Genomic DNA, 21,932 nt, shown 5'->3' with positions numbered 1-21,932 from the left:
GTGCTGATGCTGATGCTCCAGAAGAGTTACCATGGTACTTTGACAGTGGATGTTCAAAACATATGACTGGGAAGCTTGAATATCTTGAGAAGCTCGAGCTTATTAAAGGGGGAAAAGTGACTTTTGGAGATGGTGCTCAAGCTAAAATCCGTGGTGTAGGGGTAACAGACAGAGCTGATCTCCCACGACTAATCAATGTGTACTATGTGGATGGACTCAAGGCAAATCTCATAAGTGTGAGTCAATTGTGTGACGAAGGATTGGAAGTTATTTTTAATAAGAAGGAATGCCGAGCAGTAGATGGTGATGGAAACATAGTTCTGTATGGAGTGAGGTCTGGAAATAATTGTTACATGTGGAAACCATCTCAGACTACATGTCTTTCAGCAACTGAATCAAAATTGGATCTCTGGCATCGGAAGCTGGGACACATGAACACTAATGGTCTGACTCGATTAGTAAAAGCAGAAGTGGTTCGTGGTGTTCCTGATCTCGAGAAACACACCACCACTGTATGCAAAGGATGCTGTCAAGGAAAGCAAGTCAAGGTGCAACACAAGCAAATTACAGAAATCAGATCGAAGAAAATTCTGGAACTTGTGCACATGGATTTGATGGGACCAATCACCCCAGACAGCATTGCAGGAAGGAGATACATATTTGTGCTTGTTGATGACTTCTCTAGGTATACCTGGATTGACTTTCTGAAAAATAAATCCGATGCTCTTGATAGCTTCCGTGTGCTCGCATTGCAGCTCAAACAAGAGAAGGGTGGAATCGTTCAGATTAAGAGTGATCATGGAGGAGAGTTTCAAAATGAGCAGTTCGAATTGTTCTGTCAGAGCCAAGGCATTAGACATCAGTATGCAGCTCCAAGAACCCCCCAACAAAATGGTGTTGTGGAAAGGAAGAACCGAACACTTCAAGAAATGGCTAGAGCCATGCTGTGTGGTAACAATGTACCATCCAACTTTTGGGCAGAAGCAATTGGTACAGCTTGTTATATCATAAATCGAGTTTACGTAAAGCCAAACACAAAGACTACTCCGTACGAGCTCTTCAAAGGAAAGACTCCGAACTTGAGCCATCTGCATGTATTCGGATGCCTCTGCTATATCTTAAATGACAAGGATCATCTGGGCAAATTTGATGCAAAGAGTGATGTTGGGATGTTCCTGGGTTACTCTACGAACAGCTCTGCCTACAGAGTATACAATCATCGTACTAAGTTCATTGGGGATAAAGTGAATGTTGTGTTTGATGACAGTATTGGTTTCTACCAAACTCAAGTAACTCAGGCTATTGATTGTGCTACACAGCCGGGCAAATCCAGTCCAACAACAGCGCAGATCAAAGATGAATCTGAGGATGAAGATGATCAAGAAAGATTAGAAGTAAAACTGGACCAAGGCAGAGTGCATAAGAATCATTCCCCAGATGATGTGATTGGAGGGATCTATGATGAGAGAGTTACTAGGAAGAAACAAATCGATTTTAAGGAGATGGTCAGACTTGCATGCTTCACTGTCAAGATGAATAAACTGGAATGCTTTGTATCTCAAATCGAGCCTAAGACTCTACAGGAGGCGTTAGATGATGAATACTGGACAGAGTCAATGCATCAGGAACTTGAACAATTTGTTCGCTTGCAAGTGTGGGAGCTCGTTCCCAGACCAGAAGGTGTGAACATCATTGGCACTAAGTGGATACATAAGAATAAGACTGATGAAGAAGGGAATGTCATCAAGAACAAGTCACGACTGGTAGGGCAAGGATACACGCAAGTTGAAGGTGTTGACTTCGATGAAACCTTTGCACCAGTGGCACGTCTTGAATCGATCAGATTGCTGATTGGAATGGCATGTAATCTTCGCATCAAGCTATATCAAATGGACGTGAAGAGTGCTTTCCTGAATGGGGTTCTACAAGAAGAAGTATATGTGACACATCCAAAAGGGTTTGAAGATCCTCACTTCCCTGATCATGTATACAAGCTTAAGAAAGCCTTGTACTGACTTAAGCAAGCACCCAGAGCTTGGTATGAACGCTTGACGGACTTCCTTGTTGGAACTGGTTTTCAGAGAGGAGGTGTTGATAAGACGCTGTTCATTGGAGAAAAGGGAAGAGACATCATGATTGTCCAAGTGTATGTGGATGACATAATCTTTGGAAGTACCTCGATGCCTATGGTGGATGATTTTGTCAAAACTATGACTAAGGAGTTTGAGATGAGTATGGTTGGTGAACTGAGTTATTTTCTTGGCCTACAAATCAAGCAGCTTGATGATAGGATCACTGTCTCCCAGAGCACTTATGCCAAGAATCTCATCAAGCGATTTGGGATGCAGACGAGCAAAATTGCCAACACTCCGATGAGCACTACAACCAAACTCTCTCGTGATGAAGAGGGTAAACCAGTTGATGAAAAGCTATACAGGGCAATGATCGGAAGTCTTCTGTACCTCACTGCAAGTCGCCCTGACCTATGCTTAAGTGTTGGTATCTGTGCCCGGTACCAAGCTTGCCCAAAAGAGTCTCACTTGAATGCCGTCAAGCGAATCATAAAATATGTGAAAGGTACTCTGGATTTCGGACTTCATTATACATTTGAGACTAACGTGAATCTTGCAGGATTCTGTGATGCTGATTGGGCAGGTTGCTTGGATGATAGACATAGCACTTCTGGTGGTTGTTTCTTTCTCGGAAATAACATGGTGGCATGGCACAGCAAGAAGCAAAACTGTGTGTCACTCTCAACAGCCGAAGCTGAGTACATTGCATTGGGAAGTTGCTGCACTCAGTTACTATGGATGAGACAAATGCTTGTGGACTACGGTATCATTACTAACCCTATGTTAGTACATTGTGATAATATGAGTGCTATCAACTTGTCTAAGAATCCTATTCAGCACTCACGCACCAAACATGTGGACATCAGACATCACTTTGTGAGAGAATTGGTTGAGATGAAAATAGTGATCCTAGAGCATGTATCAACAGAAAAGCAACTTGCTGATTTGTTCACCAAACCGTTGGACTACAACACATTCCTGGGGCTCCGTAAAGCCTTGGGAATTGTTAATCTCTGAATAAGTCTAGTCAGAAGAGAAGGGTCGCTGTAAATTCGAAATATCGTGTATAGTCTCCACCACCACAACAAAACCTTGAATCAACAAGTTCCTCTTTGTGAAGCATCCAGCTTGATCTCAAAACATACATCGATTCTGATTCACTAAGGAAAAGATAGAGATGACAAAGTTAAACAGATAGAGATGACAAAGTTAAACAGATGATCTCAAAACATACATCTCTATCCAGCTTTTATCTAACAAAGATAGAGATGACAAAGTTAAACAGAGTGCAAAGATATGAAAAGTAACCCCATTGAAGTCTTTTATCTAACAAAGATAGAGATGACAAAGTTAAACAGATGGCAGTAAATGGCGCCAACAAATACACGAGCTGACACCTTAATCTCTGTTTAATAGTCATACAAAAGCTTCCAATTCTTTTTCTATCATTGAAACTCCACTCACCCTCCTAAAATCTCACTAAAACTTAATAAAAAATAATCTAAGTTAGAATCATACTCCAGTCCACATTTCCTAGGGAGTTAATGGATCCTCAACTTTACGGTTTACTTAGAACTGACTTCAGTAGTGAAGAGCTGTTCACAGTCAGTCAATCAATCAGTCATCCATTTCTTGATTAATACTTGAAAGAGAGAATCATTTGAAACGCTGTTCGAGTAGACAACAAGTTCTAACTCATTTTGTTGGTTCCTCTGTATATACTGAAACAGAACAAACTCTTCATATCATTAACACTAGAGAAATCCAAAAAAATAATCTTGCAATCTTCTCTTGTCTATGATAAAAGTCAACATATAAAGTCAACATAAAAATGCTTCCTTTATGTTTTCCTCCAAATCTCCACACTCTCTCTCAGCATCGCCATGGACGAGACCCAGATCGCTTCTCTCCTCAAATCCTCCGAGCTCTACCCAATCCCCCAAAGCCTCAAACTTTCCTACGGAACAGCCGGCTTCCGAGCCGACGCGTCCCTCCTCGAATCCACCGTCTACAGAGTCGGCATCCTCTCATCCCTCCGCTCCCTCAAACTCAACTCATCAACCGTCGGTCTCATGATCACAGCCTCCCACAACAGAGTCTCCGACAACGGCGTCAAACTCTCCGACCCCTCCGGCGGCATGCTCTCTCAGGGATGGGAGCCGTTCGCTGACCAGATCGCCAACGCGTCTTCTCCAAGAGAGCTCGTGTCGTTGATCAGAGAGTTCGTGGAGAAGGAAGAGATTCCAATGGGAGGAGGAGGAGAGGTGTGGCTGGGGAGAGATACTAGACCTAGCGGCGAACGGCTTCTCCGAGCTGCGGAGATCGGAGTTGGCTCTGTTTTGGGATCCGTTGCGGTTGATTTGGGGGTTTTGACTACTCCTCAGTTGCATTGGTTGGTTAGGGCTAAGAACAGAGGTCTCAAGGCAGCTGAAAGTGATTACTTTGAGAATCTTTCGACTTCGTTTAAGTGTTTGATTGATCTGATCCCTGTTGAGAAGCTAGAGAGTAGTCGTAGCAAGGTGGTTTTAGATGGGGCTAATGGCGTGGGAGGGCAGAAGATGGAGGTGTTGAGAGGGTTTTTGAGTGGTTTAGATGTTGAGATACGTAACACAGGGAGAGATGGTGGTGTGCTTAACGAAGGTGTAGGTGCTGACTTTGTGCAGAAGGAAAAGGTTGTGCCTTTAGGGTTTGGGTTAAAGGATGTTGGGATGAGGTGTGCTAGCTTTGATGGCGATGCGGATAGATTGGTTTACTTTTACGTTCCTTCAGAGTCTTGTTCTGGTGATAAGGTTGAGTTGCTTGATGGTGATAAGATTCTATCTTTGTTTGCTCTGTTTATCAAAGAGCAGCTGAACAGTATTGATGATGAAGGGAAGGAGACTCGTCTTGGTGTTGTGCAGACGGCTTACGCCAATGGTGCGTCGACTGATTACCTTAAGGAGATTGGGTTAGAGGTTGTTTTCGCGAAAACCGGGGTGAAGCATTTGCATGAGAAAGCAGCGGAGTATGATGTTGGGATCTACTTTGAGGCTAATGGACATGGGACTATTCTCTTCTCGGAGTCTTTCCTGTCTTGGTTGGTTGGTAAGCAAAAGGTTCTGAGTCAAGGCTCTGATGAGCACGATGCGGTTTCTAGGCTAGTTGCAGTGAGTAATCTGATTAACCAAGCGGTTGGTGATGCTCTGAGTGGGTTGCTCTTGGTTGAAGCGATTCTTCAGCACATGGGATGGTCAGTACAGAAGTGGAATGAGCTGTACAAGGATCTTCCTAGCAGACAGGTTAAGGTGGAAGTTCCGGACAGAACAGCGGTTGTGACAACAAGCGAAGAAACCGAGGCTCTGAAACCCTTGGGGATTCAGGATGCCATTAATGCTGAGATCAAGAAACGCCAGCGTGGCAGAGCTTTCATAAGGCCATCGGGTACAGAAGATGTGGTGAGAGTATATGCAGAAGCATCCACACAAGAAGATGCGGATTCTTTGGCTAATTCTGTGGCTCAGCTCGTCAAAAGCTTCCTTGGTTCAAGCTAAAGGGTCCATCTGAATCTCTGCAAGAGTATGCCAAACGGAGATTTTTCTTGTTTCATCTCTTAGCTTTCACATCTTACGTCTAAACCCAAATTACATGTTTCTCTTGTATTTCGTGTTCTGTTTCTTGAGCGTTGCTTTGTTTATCTTCAAGTTCTTCTTCTCTCTCTCTCCCCCCCCCCCCCCCCCAATGTAAACTGAAACATACTTTGTTTGCCTGATTACTGATTAGAACGTCAGCTTCATTTGCTCTTTTTCTTTCCAATAAAGCTCTAGAACTTGAATTATCTTCTTCTCCTGAAATAGTTCAAGTGAGAGATCGTTGTTAAGGAATCAGTATCAGGTACTTATAATAAGATCATAATGTTGAGAGTGAATACCAAAATTTTTGACACAGAGACACGATCATGATTCATGTCAAATAGGTTTTGGATCGATTGTTAAAGAAAACGCTACAACAACTGAGAAACTATCTTCAAATTTACCAACAAAAAATAACCAAGTTTGTATACTTGAACCTGTTTAGCATCCGGATCCGTGGCGCAATGGTAGCGCGTCTGACTCCAGATCAGAAGGTTGCGTGTTCGATTCACGTCGGGTTCAAAATCCCGAAGATTATCCGGAAATATTTTTGGAAAAGAATCTTGAATTTGTTCCGGTTTGCTGCGTTTCATCCGGTTCCACTCTTTGGTTCGATAACTTAATTAATCTTACCCGAAAGTCTTAGTTCCGGTTTCAACTCGGTTCAATCGTCCAGACAATTTTATAACCAATTTTATTTGTCAACAATTTAATCACAATTTTCTTCGATGAAGACTACATCACAATTTTCTTTGTCGGAACATTTTGTCATTTACTCAATCATAATCAATCTTAGCAAATTTTGCTAGAAGAAAATGTTAATATAATAAAATGTAATAGAAGTTGGAATTTCGATAGTCATTTTTTTCAACTTTTTGGTTATGTTCAAAATGTGATTCATGTCACTCTTTTTTTTTGTCACTTGTGATTCATGTCACTCTAATCAAGTAAAAGATGGAGTACGTACTGTAAATTTTAATTTATGATATATGATTATTGATTTGTCATGTAAGCTTTGAATACCCATAAGTAATTTAAGAGAGACGTATGTGAAAATATGAAACTATAGTACAAATTAATATTCCAGTTAGTGATGTAAGCAAATATTTGGCACATATAAACTTGAACAGTTAGTAACTTTGATTAATATTGAAACATGAATAAGCTATTCGGTAAAGAAGTAGTAATGAAATAATTAATTGGCTAAGTTCAAAAAAAAAGAAATAATTAATTGGCTGTCAAATGTAGTAGTACTACAAATAAATATGGTTTTAGCCAGTTCAAAAAAAAATATGGTTTTAGCGTATGGAGTAAATGTTGTAACAAGTCGCTGTCTTGTAGTGGAATTGAGTTACTCAAACTAGCAAACTGCACTCCTTTTTACGTGTCTCCAAATTCACAAAATGTAGATCCTATTTTCAGTATAATGAAGAAACAATACAAGTTACAATGATGCATGGGCATGGCATCTTTCTCAATTATTTCAAAGCTAATGGAGAAAAAAGTAAAGACTTTGAATGCTTGGAGGTGCATCGACTGTCTTTAGAATAAATGGCCTTCATATCACTCTCTCTCTAATTTTTCCCATTAACAGAGAGAGAGAGAAACAAGAGGTTGGAGAAAGGGAGTGAGAGAGATGGGGACAAACAGTTGCTTTGGTATGATTATGGAAGAAGGTAACAACCCAGGATTCTTCAAAGTTCTTAGAAAGGAAGATCTATCATCTCAAACCATGGTAATATGATCTTTCTCTTCCCCATCTTCATATAACTTATTTTCAAGTATATGTTGGTAATTAAAAACCTTGATGATTCTCTATGACGCTCTCTCCTTCTCTCTAGATCTGGTTAGAGTTTTTAGGGTTCTTCAGTTAACTTCTTCAAAGCTTTATTGATTACCGAAGTTTGTTTCATATTATTCAGTTGGTTTTGTTGATTCGGTTGTCAATCTTTAATTTTCTAATACTCTTCCGATTTACTTTGTGGCTCTTACTTCTATGGCTCGTTCTATTATCTCTAACGTAGACTATAGACTATGTTTAGATGACAGAAAACTTGTATAGTTTATTAGTTCGTGTTTCTTTAGTCTCTCCATGGTTATTCAGGTCGGATCCATAACATAGATAGAGTTGACATTCATCTTTGTGGGTGGATAGATCTTGGCCTTTTGAAATGATTTTCTTGAGAACAAAAAAAAAGATTGAAGTAAACAGTTCAAAAAAATAAAAAGAGTATATGTTGGTAAGTTTTGTTCTTGATGGTTATGTGTGTGAGTGACCTGATAAAAATCAAGTAAAGTCAAAAAGGTTGAAACTCTAGGCTCAAAATGACTTTCGCTGAAGTTAATGCAGAATGCAAATCTTTCTTTTGTTATTTTTCATCATTAATTGACAGATCTTGTACTTATTCTATGTCTAAAGAGAGAAATCCCTCAAGAATTCTTGAAAAGCATCTCAGCCAATGAGTTCTCCTTTAAGATGGTCTTAAAGTTGCCATGGGGAAGCTCATGGAGAATCAAGCTCTCCAAATCCCAAAGCTTCTTCTACTACATGGAGAAAAACGGATGGGACCAGTTTTTGAGCGACAATGGTTTAGGTGATGACGAGCTTCTCACATTCACGCACAAGGGTAACATGTGCTTTAACGTAACCATCTACCAGATAAACTGCCTCGAGATGCTTGGACCCACAAGATCTGCAACCATTGCTTCGTCCAGTAAGTTCTTCTCATGTTTTCTTAAAGGGCTTATGGAGAAGAAGAAGAACAGCCTTTAGCTTTCTGGTTGTTTTTTTGTTTTTGTTTTTTGATGAATCAGGTGGAAACAAGAGAGAACAAGGGAGAGAGTCGTTGTCTGCATCAAGCTATCCTGTCTCAGAAACAGCTGAATCTACAGTAGGAGGAAGATTGAGAAAGAAACGTGAGCTTATTAACTTGGGAAAGAAGCAAGTTAAAGAAGCTGAAAAATCAAACAAGAGTAAAAAGAGGAAGATGGATACTAACAGTGACGACTCTGAAGCTGGCACTTCGTCTCATGTTCCAGAGTTTACGCTCACCATAAAGAAATCATACGTCCTGTTCTTGGTAAGCGAAGCATGACAAGACTAAGAGAAAGATATGTGAAACTATATGAATTAATTCAAACGTTTTGATATGTGACCCAGGGGATACCAAAGAGGTTTGCGGAGAGGCATATGCCGATGGAGGAAACCGTGTTCACGATTCATGATTCAAAAGGGAAGAAGTCATGGGAGGTTATGTACGTGGTCTCTAAGATACAGTCAAGATTCTCTCGTGGATGGCCTCGTTTGGTTAAAGATTTTGGTTTAGAGGTCGGTGATGTTTGCACCTTCCAGCTCATTAAACCGACCGAGATGATTCTCAGTGTCTCCAACTCCATGTAGTTCAGATGATCTTAGTTAATGTGTTATAAACCAAACCTTTATGTTGTCTTTGTTGTGTTTGTTGTCTGTATGCATTTGTTTCTTCTCTCCGGTTCGGAATTACAATTAATTTTAACCGAGAAGATTAATTTCCGGTTTATCGGTTTATGCACAAAAATACTAATAATTCAAATTATGCAGCTCCATTAACAAATAAAAAGACACAAGATTCTCCCTAACATAATCCGTTCACATTTGCTTCCAGTGATCCAGTTCAGTTCTCTCTGCCTAATGTTTCTACTCAAATTCTAAATAAGCCAGTCTGCATAAGCCTAGATGAGAGCTATATTTTTTTGGTTCATATCAAAAGCCTATGGCTAATCATATATTCATATGTAACAAGAGAAACGCTGAAAGCAGAAAGCTTACTGGTTACTCCAATCTGTTGTATCCTCATTGACAAGGTGAGTCCATCTAGTTCTTCCACAGCGACCAAAGTGCTTGACTTGCATGACTTTTGGCAGAATCGGTTTATCCAACCTATTCTTCTCCAGTTTGGGCAGAGAAGTCTCGCTGAAATTTACCATAGATTCGGATTCCCACGGATCCTGCCTGGAAGAAGGCAACCTCGTACTAGTATTTCTACATTAAATTCCATTTCTTTATTGGTGTGGAACGTAATCATACAGATATCATATTACTAGCTAAAGCATGAAATTGCATGGAGGTTTACAAGTGATCAGGATGCTAGTACATGGATGAATGATATCCCCTTGCTAATGTAATATACACATAATAGGAAGTAAATCCTTTTGGTAATTTGCAGATTCAAATCACCCTCGCCTGTATAATAAAACAAACGTGCTTCTATACATACAACAAAGCATATAAAAAGACAATTACTTACAAATGCCAAAGTGATTCCATTGTTGTTCCTATGGGTAGTTTCACCATTGGAACATCCAACAAGGAGGTAAGTGTTTGGAAACCTAAAGAAATAGCACACATGAGCGCTGGAACTCTTAAACTCACTCAAGTATATCTAAACAAAAAAAGCTTAACAAAAGAATTATATGATTAAGTTACAAAGAAAAATAGTCTAATTTGAGAACAAACTTTGGAAATAATGAACAGGATATTCAAGGTTTTAGGAAAGGAGTCTAAAACATAGGATTTGGTATGGAAATAGTGTATCACCAGTGGTGGACCACGCGTACAACCAACCAATATGTTCTCGTCTACAATTATTGATGAGAAACATCCCACATCGGAAATATAAGAAATAATCTACTACTATATAAAGGGTTAGGGCCAATCCACTAATTGCCAATTGGTTTTAAGTTGGAAGCTCATAATTAACCCGAATCTAATATGGTATCAGAGCGATAAGATCCTTTGACCTAATTTACTACAACTACTACTACACCGGTGTTGGGCCCTCTGTGGATGTTATTCCCACAATTGTCCATGCTTCAGACCTAGATGTCTGAGCGTGAGGGAGGGTATTGATGAGAAACATCCCACATCGGAAATATAAGAATTATTCTACTACTATATAAAGGGTTAGGGCCAATCCACTAATTGCCAATTGGTTTTAAGTTGGAAGCTCATAATTAACCCGAATCTAATATGGTATCAGAGCGATAAGATCCTTTGACCTAATTTACTACAACTACTACTACACCGGTGTTGGGCCCTCTGTGGATGTTATTCCCACAATTGTCCATGCTTCAGATCTAGATGTCTGAGCGTGAGGGAGGGTATTGATGAGAAACATCCCACATCGGAAATATAAGAATTATTCTACTACTATATAAAGGGTTAGGGTCAATCCACTAATTGCCAATTGGTTTTAAGTTGGAAGCCCATAATTAACCCGAATCTAACATGGTATCAGAGCGATAAGATCCTTTGACCTAATTTACTACAACTACTACTACATCGATGTTGGGCTCTCTGTGGATGTTATTCCCACATTATCCACGCTTCAGACCTAGATGTTTGAGCGTGAGGGAGGGTATTGATGAGAAACATCCCACATCGGAAATATAAGAAATAATCTACTACTATATAAAGGGTTAGGGCCAATCCACTAATTGCCAATTGGTTTTAAGTTGGAAGCCCATAATTAACCCGAATCTAACAACAATCGCTATTGGTAACGGTATTGCTAAGAATATCAAATTATTGTATTTCAAATGGTTTTAGATACAGTTGGTTCATTTTCTTATGTTTAATTATTGGTTCTGTATTGCATAAATGGTGGTGAACATATGTTGCAAACATGATATGAAACACAAAGAAACATAAGTGTGTAAAATAAATTATATATGGTTTTTGGAAGATTTTTCCATTTTTGTTGCGGTTTTGTTTCTGGAGTTGCGTTGCAGATGGTGATGATATGATTTAATTTTGTTTTGGTTTCACTGCGGTTCCCTTTTGATTTACGGGTAGATCATTATTATAACCGGACCACTTAGTAATGTGTTAGAATGCAAATTAGGTATGTTGTATATTTGTATTAAATGGTAAAAGAGAAATTAATGATAGATTCTTTTCAAAACTAGCTAAAACTATCGCTAATATTTTTAATTAACAATTAAATGATAAAAGAAAATCAAAAGCAAAATCCTAATAAAAATTATGCTTTAATAGTATAAATGATATAAGACTGGTTTGGTTAACATTACATTGCAAAAATACTAAATGGTTAGTGTTATTTATATTTAATCTACATCATATGATACATGTCAACGGACTGATATACATCCAAAAGTCTCACGTTTGTAACTTGTAACACATAAATAACTGATTAAACAGACAATTAGACATTATGTCAACTTGATAGCATTTATTATAAAATTTCAATGTGCCAGTTTATCATGTGCTCATGATGATAAACTCATCACACTATCTTTTCTGCATTACTGTGATGATGTAAGTCACAAATTCCTATTTTAGCTTTCAAACTGCACAAAACTTACTCAACTATTACTTAAAATAGAAACATGAAAGGATTTTGGTGATGGTGACAACAAAATTGTTTGGCTCTTTGGTATTATGTTGGAGAGGTCCCTTAAAAAACCCTTTATTATTGACTTTCAAACTATTGGTATGTCTTTTTTTTTTGTTTTTATAATCATCTCTTTTTGATTCTTTTGAAAAGCGTTTAGCTCTTGCTTTCATCAGCTTACTAGGTGGTTATCATCTCACTGTTTGTGGTGACATCCACGGACAGGTATGAAAAGTTCGATGGTGACATACATGGACAGGTATAAAAAATTCGGTGATCATCTCACTGTTTGTGAAGACATCCATGGACAAGTATAAATTTTTTTTCTCTCTATTAATCTAGCTCTGTTGGTTATATAAAATTGATTTGTTAGTTCACTGTCTTGTAGTTCTGTGATTTGATCAATATTTTCAAGTTTAACGGGTTGACCTTCCAAAGAGAATCCATATATTTTTAAAGGTGACTTTGTGGAACAAAGTTGAGAAATAATAAACATGATATCCAAGGGTTTTACGAAAGAAATCTAAAACATAGGATTTGGTATGGACCAAATGTACAACCAATCAAGAATATGGTCTCTTCAACACAATATAAACGTTTTCTTCTATTTCTGCTTCATTACCAAACTCAGTCACCTACCTCGTGAATTTCTACGGATATCAGTTGTCTCTGTTTGAAACTTGGGGATTCGGTTGTCGATTTCCTTGTTTTTTATACAGATTTGAATCTCAGCAGAGACACCACAGGAAATCTCTTGAGGATGAGCTCAACGACAACATTGTCTTCTTGTCTCTAAAGAGAGTTGAGACAATCCATCAAAGCTTGCCTATATATATACACATGCAACAAAAGCACGAGACTAATCTATCTTATTAAAACAGAAACATTCTGTTGGACCTAACATTTATTTTGTAAGTTTTTAAATTAAATACACCTTTTATACTTTATAGTTAAACATACATTAAATCACTAATGTTCATTTCTTTATACTACTATCCATGTTTCCAAACAATATACTTATTTCTTTATACTACTATCAATGTTTCCAAACAATATACTTATTTTTTTATACTACTATCAATGTTTCAAAACAATACAATAATTAATCTTAATATTTTATATCTATCATTTTCTCTTTAAAATTTTGTAGAAACATCATAATTTCATAAATTGCAAAAAATGAACTTTAAAATTTGGATTATAAGATTACAAATTATGAAACTATTACAATTTAAATCAAATTAGATTACATATTGGTCATCCATCAGTTCAATCGGTTAGTCTCGGATTTTAGTGATTTTTGTTAATATAAATATTTTAAAAACCTAAATTGAATTGTCAGATCTCTGGATTAACCGGTATAATCACAATCGGGTTGAATTTAAAAACACTGATTTAAATGCAAAAATATTTTAAATACACTCTTTAAAAGTTACCAAAATATTTGTTAAGTTATTAGTGAAAATTTTCATCGTAAAATATTCCGCGCTTCCAAAGCGCGGGTCATAATCTAGTTAGATTTAAGAAACAAAAAGAAAAGAATACTTCCTTCTATAAAGATTAAAAAAGTTTAATTTCCGGTTCGGAATTACAATGAATCTTAACCAGAAGTTTAATTTCCGGTTTGATTCGGTTTATGATTCTTCTGTTTTCGACCACACTTAAACCAGTACACATTTCAATTTAATTCGATCACATCTCACATCAATTTCCAACACACAGACAGAACCGATGGGAGCTCCTAATCTGAGAGCGGTGGCTCTTATCGCCGGCGATAAAAACGTCCGAGGATGTATTCAATTCATCCAAGACACTTCCGGTGATCTTTCTTTTTCTCCTTTTATCGGCTTCGGACATGTTTTGTTACATTCTTTTGTATTGATTTTTTTTAACTTTACAGGGACTACTCATGTTACAGGAAAGATCTCAGGACTGTCTCCTGGCTTCCATGGATTTCATATTCACTCTTTCGGTGATACCACAAATGGCTGCAACTCTACTGGTTGGTTTCTTCACTCTTTGTGTCTGTTACTGTACACTTGGAGCTCAAGACTAAGTCATTGACCGTTTCTCTTAAGGAATCTAATGGTTTTGTGAAAAGAGTTATCTTGTTTTGACCTTGATGTTAACTGGATTGGTTTGTATCAGATTTAGAAGTTTAGATGAACTATTAGTGTTGCCAATAGAATTCAATTCACTCAAGGAACCATTTAGATTAAGCTACTTTTAGAATTCAAATCTCATTTAATAGATGTTTCCATGGTGTTTCATCTTTGTGATTCTGTTGTTGAGTTCTGTACTTCAGGACCTCACTTCAATCCATTAAATCGAGTTCATGGGCCACCGGACGAGGAAGAGCGTCATGCTGGAGACTTGGGTAACATTCTTGCAGGATCAGACGGTATACTCTTTTCTTTTTTTCTTTCATCTATATATTTATTTTGTGCTTTCTGAAGAATGTTGCTAGTGTTATTTTGGGTGAGCCTTGCTTCGTTTCAGGTGTTGCTGAAATCTCGATCAAGGACAAACAGGTAATCGAATCTTCTCTTTTCACTTCTTCTACCATTTAATGTAACAGTTCGTATTTTTCAGTTGGTTTGCCAAGTCCTAAGCTTCTTACATTGTGCATATGTATCTGTTGGCATTTCCCCATTTATCTCGGCTTCTCTTTTCATTTCACAGATACCACTTAGTGGGCAGTATTCGATACTTGGGAGGGCGGTTGTTGTACATGGTGATCCTGATGATCTTGGCAGAGGTAGTAACTTATAGCCTTAAAAATATACATTTATGGTCTGATGTCACTTACCATATACAAAGAAGCAGTAGAATTTTAACGGTCAAATCTTTAATAGTATAATTGTGTCTAGTTTCATTTAGTTATATCATCATCTGCCACATTTCTTAGATTCATGTTGTGCTCTGTTGATGATGTTATTAAAGAATCATGATCTCTATGTGGCTGTCACCGTGCAGGAGGACACAAGCTTAGCAAATCAACAGGAAACGCAGGCGCACGAGTTGGATGCGGTATTACTTTGCTATACAAAGCTAAACACTACAGAGTAACATCATTTCTTTCTTTAACTCACTCTAGATTTTGATGCTGAACCAGGTATTATCGGACTTCAATCAGCTGTGGATCCTAAACTTTAGCTTTTGAGATCAATGAACTACCCACACCAAAGCTACACTCAGTTTTTCATCTGTAGATGTACATCAGAGACCATAGTTTGTATATTGATATACTGTTTGAGACGCAGGTCATAATAATGTAAGCCAATACGTGAATTCAAGTTATCTTTAAATCATCATAGTTTCAAACAAGTATGCAAACCACTGAAGGTAACATTGTCTAGAAACAAGAAAATGATTGAATACACAGTATTCGCCAGAATTTTCGTTGCTGAGTTTGTAAGCCGTCTGACACCGTGTGCTATCGGAAAAAATGGTTCAGTTCTTATATCTTCGCAGGTTGCAATCTTTCCCCACATCACGTGATTCAATGGTCAACTTTGAACCTATCCTCTCAGCCATGTGTTCTTCCTGTAGGAAGAGTTGTCACGAAGAGAAGAATCGTGGGGCTTGTACTCCATGACATAGGCATGAGGCAGCTTCAAGTGCCCCTTGATCGAGTCTCTCAAACCCATCACTGCCTGTTCACCGGGAAAACAAAAAGATTTCGCTGTATAAGTACCAAACAAAAGAAGGGAACGAACGAGGGATAGATCTTGTGAATAGTTTTCTCACCTGATGATCAGAAGCATTGCGATTCCACACACTAATGATGCCTCATTAAAAGGGACACTCAGTACTGCCCCACAGATGTTATCAGCATCATCAAGCTGGTCGCCTACCAACGCAAGAAGCTGAACAAAATACAAATCAATGGGAAGGTACCAACGTGACTTCCAGATTGGAAAAAAAAAAAACTCACCAGATCCTCCCAGAAACGAGCAGATACACCTTTGGAGAAACGAATGATCCACTTTCCACCATTGCAGTTGGCACCATCCTGATTGAAATGAATTTTAGCAACTTTAGTTTTATTTAGAGAGATGTTTGCTATATCGATGATGATCCACATACGAACAAACACAAAGACCGCAAGTGAAAAATTAACAAGAAAATTAGCTTTACCTCCCACATGGGCGAATGCCATCCTTGAAGAAATGAAGATCACTTGGACTAGAAGAGCGAGCAAGGTGTCAGTAGCATGCCCAAAAACCTTCAACCTAAGGTACCAAAGACATATCTCATAAATAAACAAAGATAAGACTAACAAACAGCTTTCAAGAATGAGACTTATTTGAGCTTTACCGTGCTGAATTCAACAATCTTCTTGATGATGTCCTCGTAAGATGTCTGGTTCCTGACCCCTGGTGTGCGACGTGTGTACCAAATCGCAAACTTGTACTGCAAGTTTCCAAAATTTAGAAGGAAAAAAAAAACGTAGAGCCACTGAGGCAGTGTATAATCTAATGGATGTCATGTTCTCTCGAGATTACTCTTGAATACACTTAAATTTAAATTTAAATTTAAATCCCCCCGAACATTAAGTTCCACGAATACTAATGTCTCGCTAGTGCACGAATCTATAACATTTGAGCTCATTAGACATTTAACAAAGTCGCAAATAAACCTAAATTTCATAAGAACAGCTTGCAAAAGTTTTAGATTTTAAGAATCCGAATCTTCTACAACCCCTCCGGCTCTAAACATAAATTTCACAGTTATAATAATATTCTGAAAATTGAAAAGCAATCGATAATAAGGAATGAGAGGACGAACCCGTAGAGGATGATGCAGACCAGCATTGAGCTCGTGAGAGTGTTGGCGTTCATCGGAAACATACTGCGACTTGATATTGCCCGATTCTATAGTGTGTTTAGCTGATGTAGATTACGGAAAATTGAAACGGTCTGGTGGCGGATAAATTACGGAAAATGTCACAGTACCATCGAAAAATCTCCATTCAACGTTGTGTTAGATTGAACAGCTTAGCTATAACACTAGATAAACCTTGACACGAGAAGATAGATCTTGATTTATAATTAAAAGTTCATTAACCTATGAGGATCAACTTATTAATAAATCAAATTTCTTTAACGAATTTGTATTTTTATTCAGCAAATAAGTTTTTATTGTTAGACATACAAAGACACTTTTATCATTTTAACTGGTAGATGGAGGTCCTCCACTGCTACCACCACGTCTTTTATCTTCTGGAAGATAATTGTTTATTGAAGAACCAACATTAATTGTATTCCTAGCTTTTTTCGCAAAGTAGCACCTATGACCGTCACAATATGCATCTTCGCATTTACATGCATCCATACATTGATCGGTTGTTTCACACTTGATGATCTTCCCTCCTTAAACACACAAAATATATAAAAATAATATTAGAAATAAAATTACTGAAATATAAATAAATATAAACAAACCAAAAACTAATTCAGAAAGAGTAATTTTATTCGATATTACAAGGTCAATCATTTTTCAACATCAAAAAATTATACTATCCAGGACCGACCTAAGATTTAGGAGACCATAGACGATATATTAAAGATATTAACTATTTTTAAAAATAAATTTGAAGACCTAAAATTTTGTTTTTTGAAATCTATATTTATATAACTTTTTCGAAAAGTTTGGGGGTCTATTGCCAATATTTTTGTTAGATTAGCTTAGGACCGGCATTGGTGCTATCACTCAAGCAGTGTTTTCGATCCAGATTAAAATAAAACAACCAACAAAACTAGATTTCTATAGAAAGCGTAGATATATTGGCTATAGCATCTGCAGTTTTATTTTGGGCCTTGGTAAATGAATGATCTTGCTACAAGCTCAATCATTGATACGAAGAGATATATGATTCCAGTGGTTTTGGGAGATGATATTGTTAGTATGGCATCTTTACTTACTAACGGTGACGAGAAGGGTAGATAGCAAAAGCAAAAGTATAAAGGAAACGCTTTTCATTTTTCCAATTAAATATCTTTTTGTTTGTTTCAGATTTCAGTTGTGAGTTTGAAGACTACACCTCATTTGTTTATATAGTAAAAGTTAGGTGATCAAATTATATGATATGATTTGACAATAAAGTATTGAATTTTTGATTGTGAATATACATAAAATATTATATAGCTATAATCTTTTATATATTGACTTACCTCAAAATCTATATTATTAACAAGCATTGAAATGTAGTCAAACTTGGGGTATTAGACTAAGCATTTAAAGTAGTTTATTGAATTTTATATCTGAGAATATTTTATGATTTGGAATATCTGAAGAAGAATTTCAAGATTTATTACTAAATATGTAAGATATTATACTATTTTCTCATTTTCTTTTATGGTGAAGTTTTAGAAGATTTTTTTACTGAATATGTAAGATTTTATGATTTGGAATATCTGGAAAGGATTTACAAGATTTTATACAATTTGCTGAGATTTATTTGAAGTTTTAGAAGATATTAAAGTAGTTTATGGAATATTATCTTAGAGATGTTATTTTAAAACAAATGTAAATTCAGTTCTATATGATTTATAATTCTCTATATATCAAAAGAGAAAAGTTACAACATTTTTGCTATGATACATGTTTTCACTACAATACTTATTAAAGTCTCAAGATGATCCTTAAAATATTTTATATACTTTTCATTTACCTAACCATAAAATTAACTAATAATTTACAAATTTTTTTCTTTTCTTAAAAAAAAACTACAAAATTACCAAAAATGAATAAAAATATATTTGACAATTAATGATTTTGATAATAAAAATTTGATAACAGTTTTCATATTTTCTATTATTTTAATATTACATTATTAAAATAAATTAAAAATTGTATTAACCATTTGATTAAATCTTTTTTTTTGGGCAAAACCATTTGATTAAATCTTTATTACGAAAAAACTATTAAAAATCTCATTTTTTGAAATTTTTTTGATCTATAGTGTAAAATTCTAGTTATAATAAACTACAAATGATCAAAAATTTATATGAATAAAAATACATTTAATAGATATTCAGATTAATATATTTTTTATACAGGACATATGATATGACATGATATAATCATGGTTGGACGGACAAAGTTAATAAAATCTGCAAATGGCGGGTAAAGAAGTGGTGGAGAGAGAAAAAAGGAAAAGGGGATATGTCAACGTAGGTAATAGATAATTGAAAAAATTGGCAAATTGGGCAAATCGCAAGTTTGAAACTAGGGAATTGGGCGACCTCAAGTTTAAATTAGCCAATTGGGCAACTTTTTGCATTTGTCCATGTAAACTTATGTCTAAATATCCTTTGGGACCTTTGTCAGATTCATTATTTACATCTTTGCCATTTCAATTAAAATATATCTAAAATAAAATTTGTCACATCACCTCTCTCATTCTTTAATTTGTCACACCACCTCTCTCATTCTTTTTCTCTTTCCTTCTTTTTCTCTCTCCTTCTTTTCCACACCACCAACCATCATCTACGAAAATCATCTCCCTCTCCTTCTTTTCCTCTCATCTTCTTTTTCTCTCTCATTCTTTTCTACACCACCACCTTTACAGTTAAATTAACTGAAGAAGAAAAATCATTTTTTCTTTAACTGAAGAATAAGAAACCATTACGCTCATGTACACTCCAAGCCCCTGTTTATGAAATTTATACATATGACACCTAAATGTAATATTTATACACTAAAAATGATTAAAATGAATGCTTAATATCATACAAAAATACTATATATCATTTATTAATTATTAAAAGTATAAATACTAAAAATGTTTATTAAAATTTAAAAATTGATTTCTTAAAAGTAATCTAATGGAAAAAATTATCTAGGTTAGATTTCGATTTTATTGAGATTTATTGTAAGTGTATTACATATTACATTCTCTTAATTGTTTGGTTTTTAAAAAAATATTTCATTATCTTTTAATTGTTTAAATTATATTTCATTATCTTTTAATAATTTAGTTTTTAAAAAATCTTTGAATAATACAACATAATATAATGTCTATTTTCTATTAAAACATCTTATATCCATCTAAAATTCTAGTTTTCATGGCTGTGATTTTATTGAGAAAAACTAAACAATTAATAGAAAATGTCTTTTTTCTATTGAAAAATTATCTAGATTTTATTTCGATTTTATTGATTTTTTTGTAACTGTATTATATATTTCATAATAAAAATATGATGTATTTTTTTTAAAGAAATCTTTCATTATATTTCATTTTAGATGTCTTTAATGTCAATTATTTATTGTTTAATCTTTAATTGTTTAGTTTTTTAATTGTTTAGCTTTTTATTATAAAAATATTTAATTGTTTAGTTTTTTTATTATAAGATGTATTTCACTTATTTATTTCAACATTTCATTTCTAAACAATCTTAAATTTTATATGAAAAATTATGTTGTCTAAATGAATGTGCTTCACATATATGAAAACACAATTAAACTAATATGTTAATTTATTTTATTGAATTTAATGAAAATATTTTGGTATATCAGCTTTTACAAATGAAATGTTGTTATAAATTATTTCATTGTTTTTACCACCTTTTAGTTAATTAGATCATCTATAATGAGATTGACAAAATTTTAGATTATAATACCAATAGGTTATTAGCAAAATATTTAAATTTTATATAGAGTAAAATGTGAGTTCTAAATAATTAACGTATAATTGTTTTGGAGAGCACTGTGCTCTCGTTGTATTCGTAGATGTATTTAAATTTTATACTTAATATGTATTTAAACTCTCCAATGCAATAAGGGATATAAACAAAAAGTATTCATAGATGTTATGTATTCGTACACCGATGTATTCGTATACTTTAAATATATGTATACTTATGTATACATATACTTGTGTATTCGTACACCTTAAGTATTCGATGGGTTATGTTGGTATTCGTATATTTTATGTATTTGTACACCTTATGTATACTTATGTATATGTACACCTTATGTATTTGTACATCTTAAGTATTAGATGGGTTATGTTGATATTCGTACACCTTATGTATTCGTACACCTTCTGTATACCCTAGGTATTCGTACACCTTAGGTATTTGTACACCTAAGGTATTCGTACACCTTATGTATACTTATGTATACGTACACCTTATATATTCGTACACCTTAGATATTCGTACATCTTATGTATACGTATACTTATTTCTTGAGTTATAGTGAATTAGATTGTATTAAACGTTAGGCATAGGGTTCCGGATTTACCCAAGGGTTCCAGATTGTTTCGGATTCTGGATTTACCCAATGGTTCTGGATTTATCCAAGGGTTCCAGATTTAGGATTCAAGGTTTAGAGTTTAGGATTTTAGGTTTAGTGTTTTGTTGTTGATTTTTAATATTTAAGATAAATGTAGACAAATTTGTTCTTCCTACCATTTTGACAAAAAATGAAAGATCCATGTAGGTTTCCAAGTTTATTAAATTTACCCAGATTTATGAAAATTACCCATAAATTTATATAATTTTATGAATAATTTATCATTTATTTGGGTAAATTTCATAAATATGAAAGTTTCTTTTATGGGTCAAAATGTATAATTTATTCGGATTCTGAATTTATCCAAGGATTCCGGATTTACCTAAGGGTTCCGGATTTAGGATTCATGGTTTAGAGTTTAGGAGTTTATGTTTAGTGTTTTGTTGATGATTTTAAATATTTAAGATAAGAAGTTTATGCGAGAGAATTTGGTCAAACTCAGGTTGAATCTTAACTTCTTAAGACATAAAAATTACTAGATACTTGATATGGAGGCACCAAATTATCCTATATTTTTTGGACTTAATCTTGGTGTATCCCTAGAGTAAACCTTAAGG

General features: G+C 35.3%; 4 protein-coding genes and 1 non-coding gene across 6 annotated transcripts; 4 read left to right on the top strand and 1 right to left on the bottom strand.

Annotated features, from left to right (window-relative positions):
• The first annotated feature begins 3,852 nt into the window (after positions 1-3,852).
• Positions 3,853-5,760, top strand: LOC108814236 (phosphoacetylglucosamine mutase). The gene has a single exon (XM_018586765.2). It carries the CDS (start codon positions 3,956-3,958, stop codon positions 5,600-5,602), a length of 1,647 nt encoding a protein of 548 aa, XP_018442267.1. The 5' UTR covers positions 3,853-3,955; the 3' UTR covers positions 5,603-5,760.
• Positions 5,761-6,130: 370 nt separating this feature from the next.
• On the top strand, positions 6,131-6,202 carry TRNAW-CCA (transfer RNA tryptophan (anticodon CCA)). Its single transcript has one exon. It is a non-coding gene; the product is annotated as a tRNA-Trp (tRNA).
• A 1,045-nt stretch (positions 6,203-7,247) lies between these two features.
• LOC108816589 (B3 domain-containing protein At5g18090) lies at positions 7,248-9,173 on the top strand. The gene is made up of 4 exons (XM_018589159.2): positions 7,248-7,415; positions 8,100-8,394; positions 8,495-8,760; positions 8,841-9,173. The coding sequence occupies exons 1-4, from the start codon at positions 7,317-7,319 to the stop codon at positions 9,078-9,080; spliced, it is 900 nt and encodes a 299-aa protein (XP_018444661.1). The 5' UTR covers positions 7,248-7,316; the 3' UTR covers positions 9,081-9,173.
• Positions 9,174-13,760: 4,587 nt separating this feature from the next.
• Positions 13,761-15,383, top strand: LOC108815001 (superoxide dismutase [Cu-Zn] 3). 2 transcript variants are annotated; one of them, XM_018587659.2, is made up of 7 exons: positions 13,761-13,891; positions 13,973-14,074; positions 14,378-14,473; positions 14,572-14,603; positions 14,755-14,830; positions 15,049-15,102; positions 15,188-15,383. In XM_018587659.2, exons 1-7 carry the CDS (start codon positions 13,804-13,806, stop codon positions 15,226-15,228), a joined length of 489 nt encoding a protein of 162 aa, XP_018443161.1. In that variant the 5' UTR covers positions 13,761-13,803; the 3' UTR covers positions 15,229-15,383. The 2 variants fall into 2 exon arrangements, with proteins under 2 accessions (XP_018443161.1, XP_018443162.1); XM_018587660.2 differs by having other exon boundaries at positions 13,767-13,891; positions 13,991-14,074.
• Positions 15,384-15,522: 139 nt separating this feature from the next.
• LOC108815119 (eukaryotic translation initiation factor NCBP) lies at positions 15,523-16,925 on the bottom strand. Its single transcript, XM_056990877.1, is given in 8 exon segments — positions 15,523-15,728; positions 15,823-15,863; positions 15,866-15,941; positions 16,010-16,087; positions 16,213-16,220; positions 16,223-16,307; positions 16,393-16,488; positions 16,884-16,925. Coding segments are annotated over 8 exon segments (561 nt in total). The 3' UTR covers positions 15,523-15,593.
• Between the last annotated feature and the right edge of the window lie 5,007 nt (positions 16,926-21,932).

The sequence above is a fragment of the Raphanus sativus genome, chromosome 7 (genome assembly GCF_000801105.2).
Source record: "Raphanus sativus cultivar WK10039 chromosome 7, ASM80110v3, whole genome shotgun sequence".
Taxonomy (NCBI): domain Eukaryota; kingdom Viridiplantae; phylum Streptophyta; class Magnoliopsida; order Brassicales; family Brassicaceae; genus Raphanus; species Raphanus sativus.
Note: the sequence above shows the minus strand (reverse complement) of the source record. Positions and strands in the feature narration are given on the sequence as shown.

What these genes read in the sequence shown, in the direction of transcription:
- LOC108816589 (XM_018589159.2), top strand. Translation starts at nt 7,317, where the DNA reads ATGGGGACAAACAGTTGCTTTGGTATGATTATGGAAGAAGGTAACAAC. An exon ending in ATCTATCATCTCAAACCATG is followed by an intron (nt 7,416 to 8,099) that starts GTAATATGATCT and finishes CTATGTCTAAAG; the next exon opens with AGAGAAATCCCTCAAGAATT. An exon ending in TGCAACCATTGCTTCGTCCA is followed by an intron (nt 8,395 to 8,494) that starts GTAAGTTCTTCT and finishes TTGATGAATCAG; the next exon opens with GTGGAAACAAGAGAGAACAA.
- LOC108814236 (XM_018586765.2), top strand. Translation starts at nt 3,956, where the DNA reads ATGGACGAGACCCAGATCGCTTCTCTCCTCAAATCCTCCGAGCTCTAC.
- LOC108815001 (XM_018587659.2), top strand. Translation starts at nt 13,804, where the DNA reads ATGGGAGCTCCTAATCTGAGAGCGGTGGCTCTTATCGCCGGCGATAAA. An exon ending in CATTCTTGCAGGATCAGACG is followed by an intron (nt 14,474 to 14,571) that starts GTATACTCTTTT and finishes GCTTCGTTTCAG; the next exon opens with GTGTTGCTGAAATCTCGATC. An exon ending in TCTCGATCAAGGACAAACAG is followed by an intron (nt 14,604 to 14,754) that starts GTAATCGAATCT and finishes TTCATTTCACAG; the next exon opens with ATACCACTTAGTGGGCAGTA.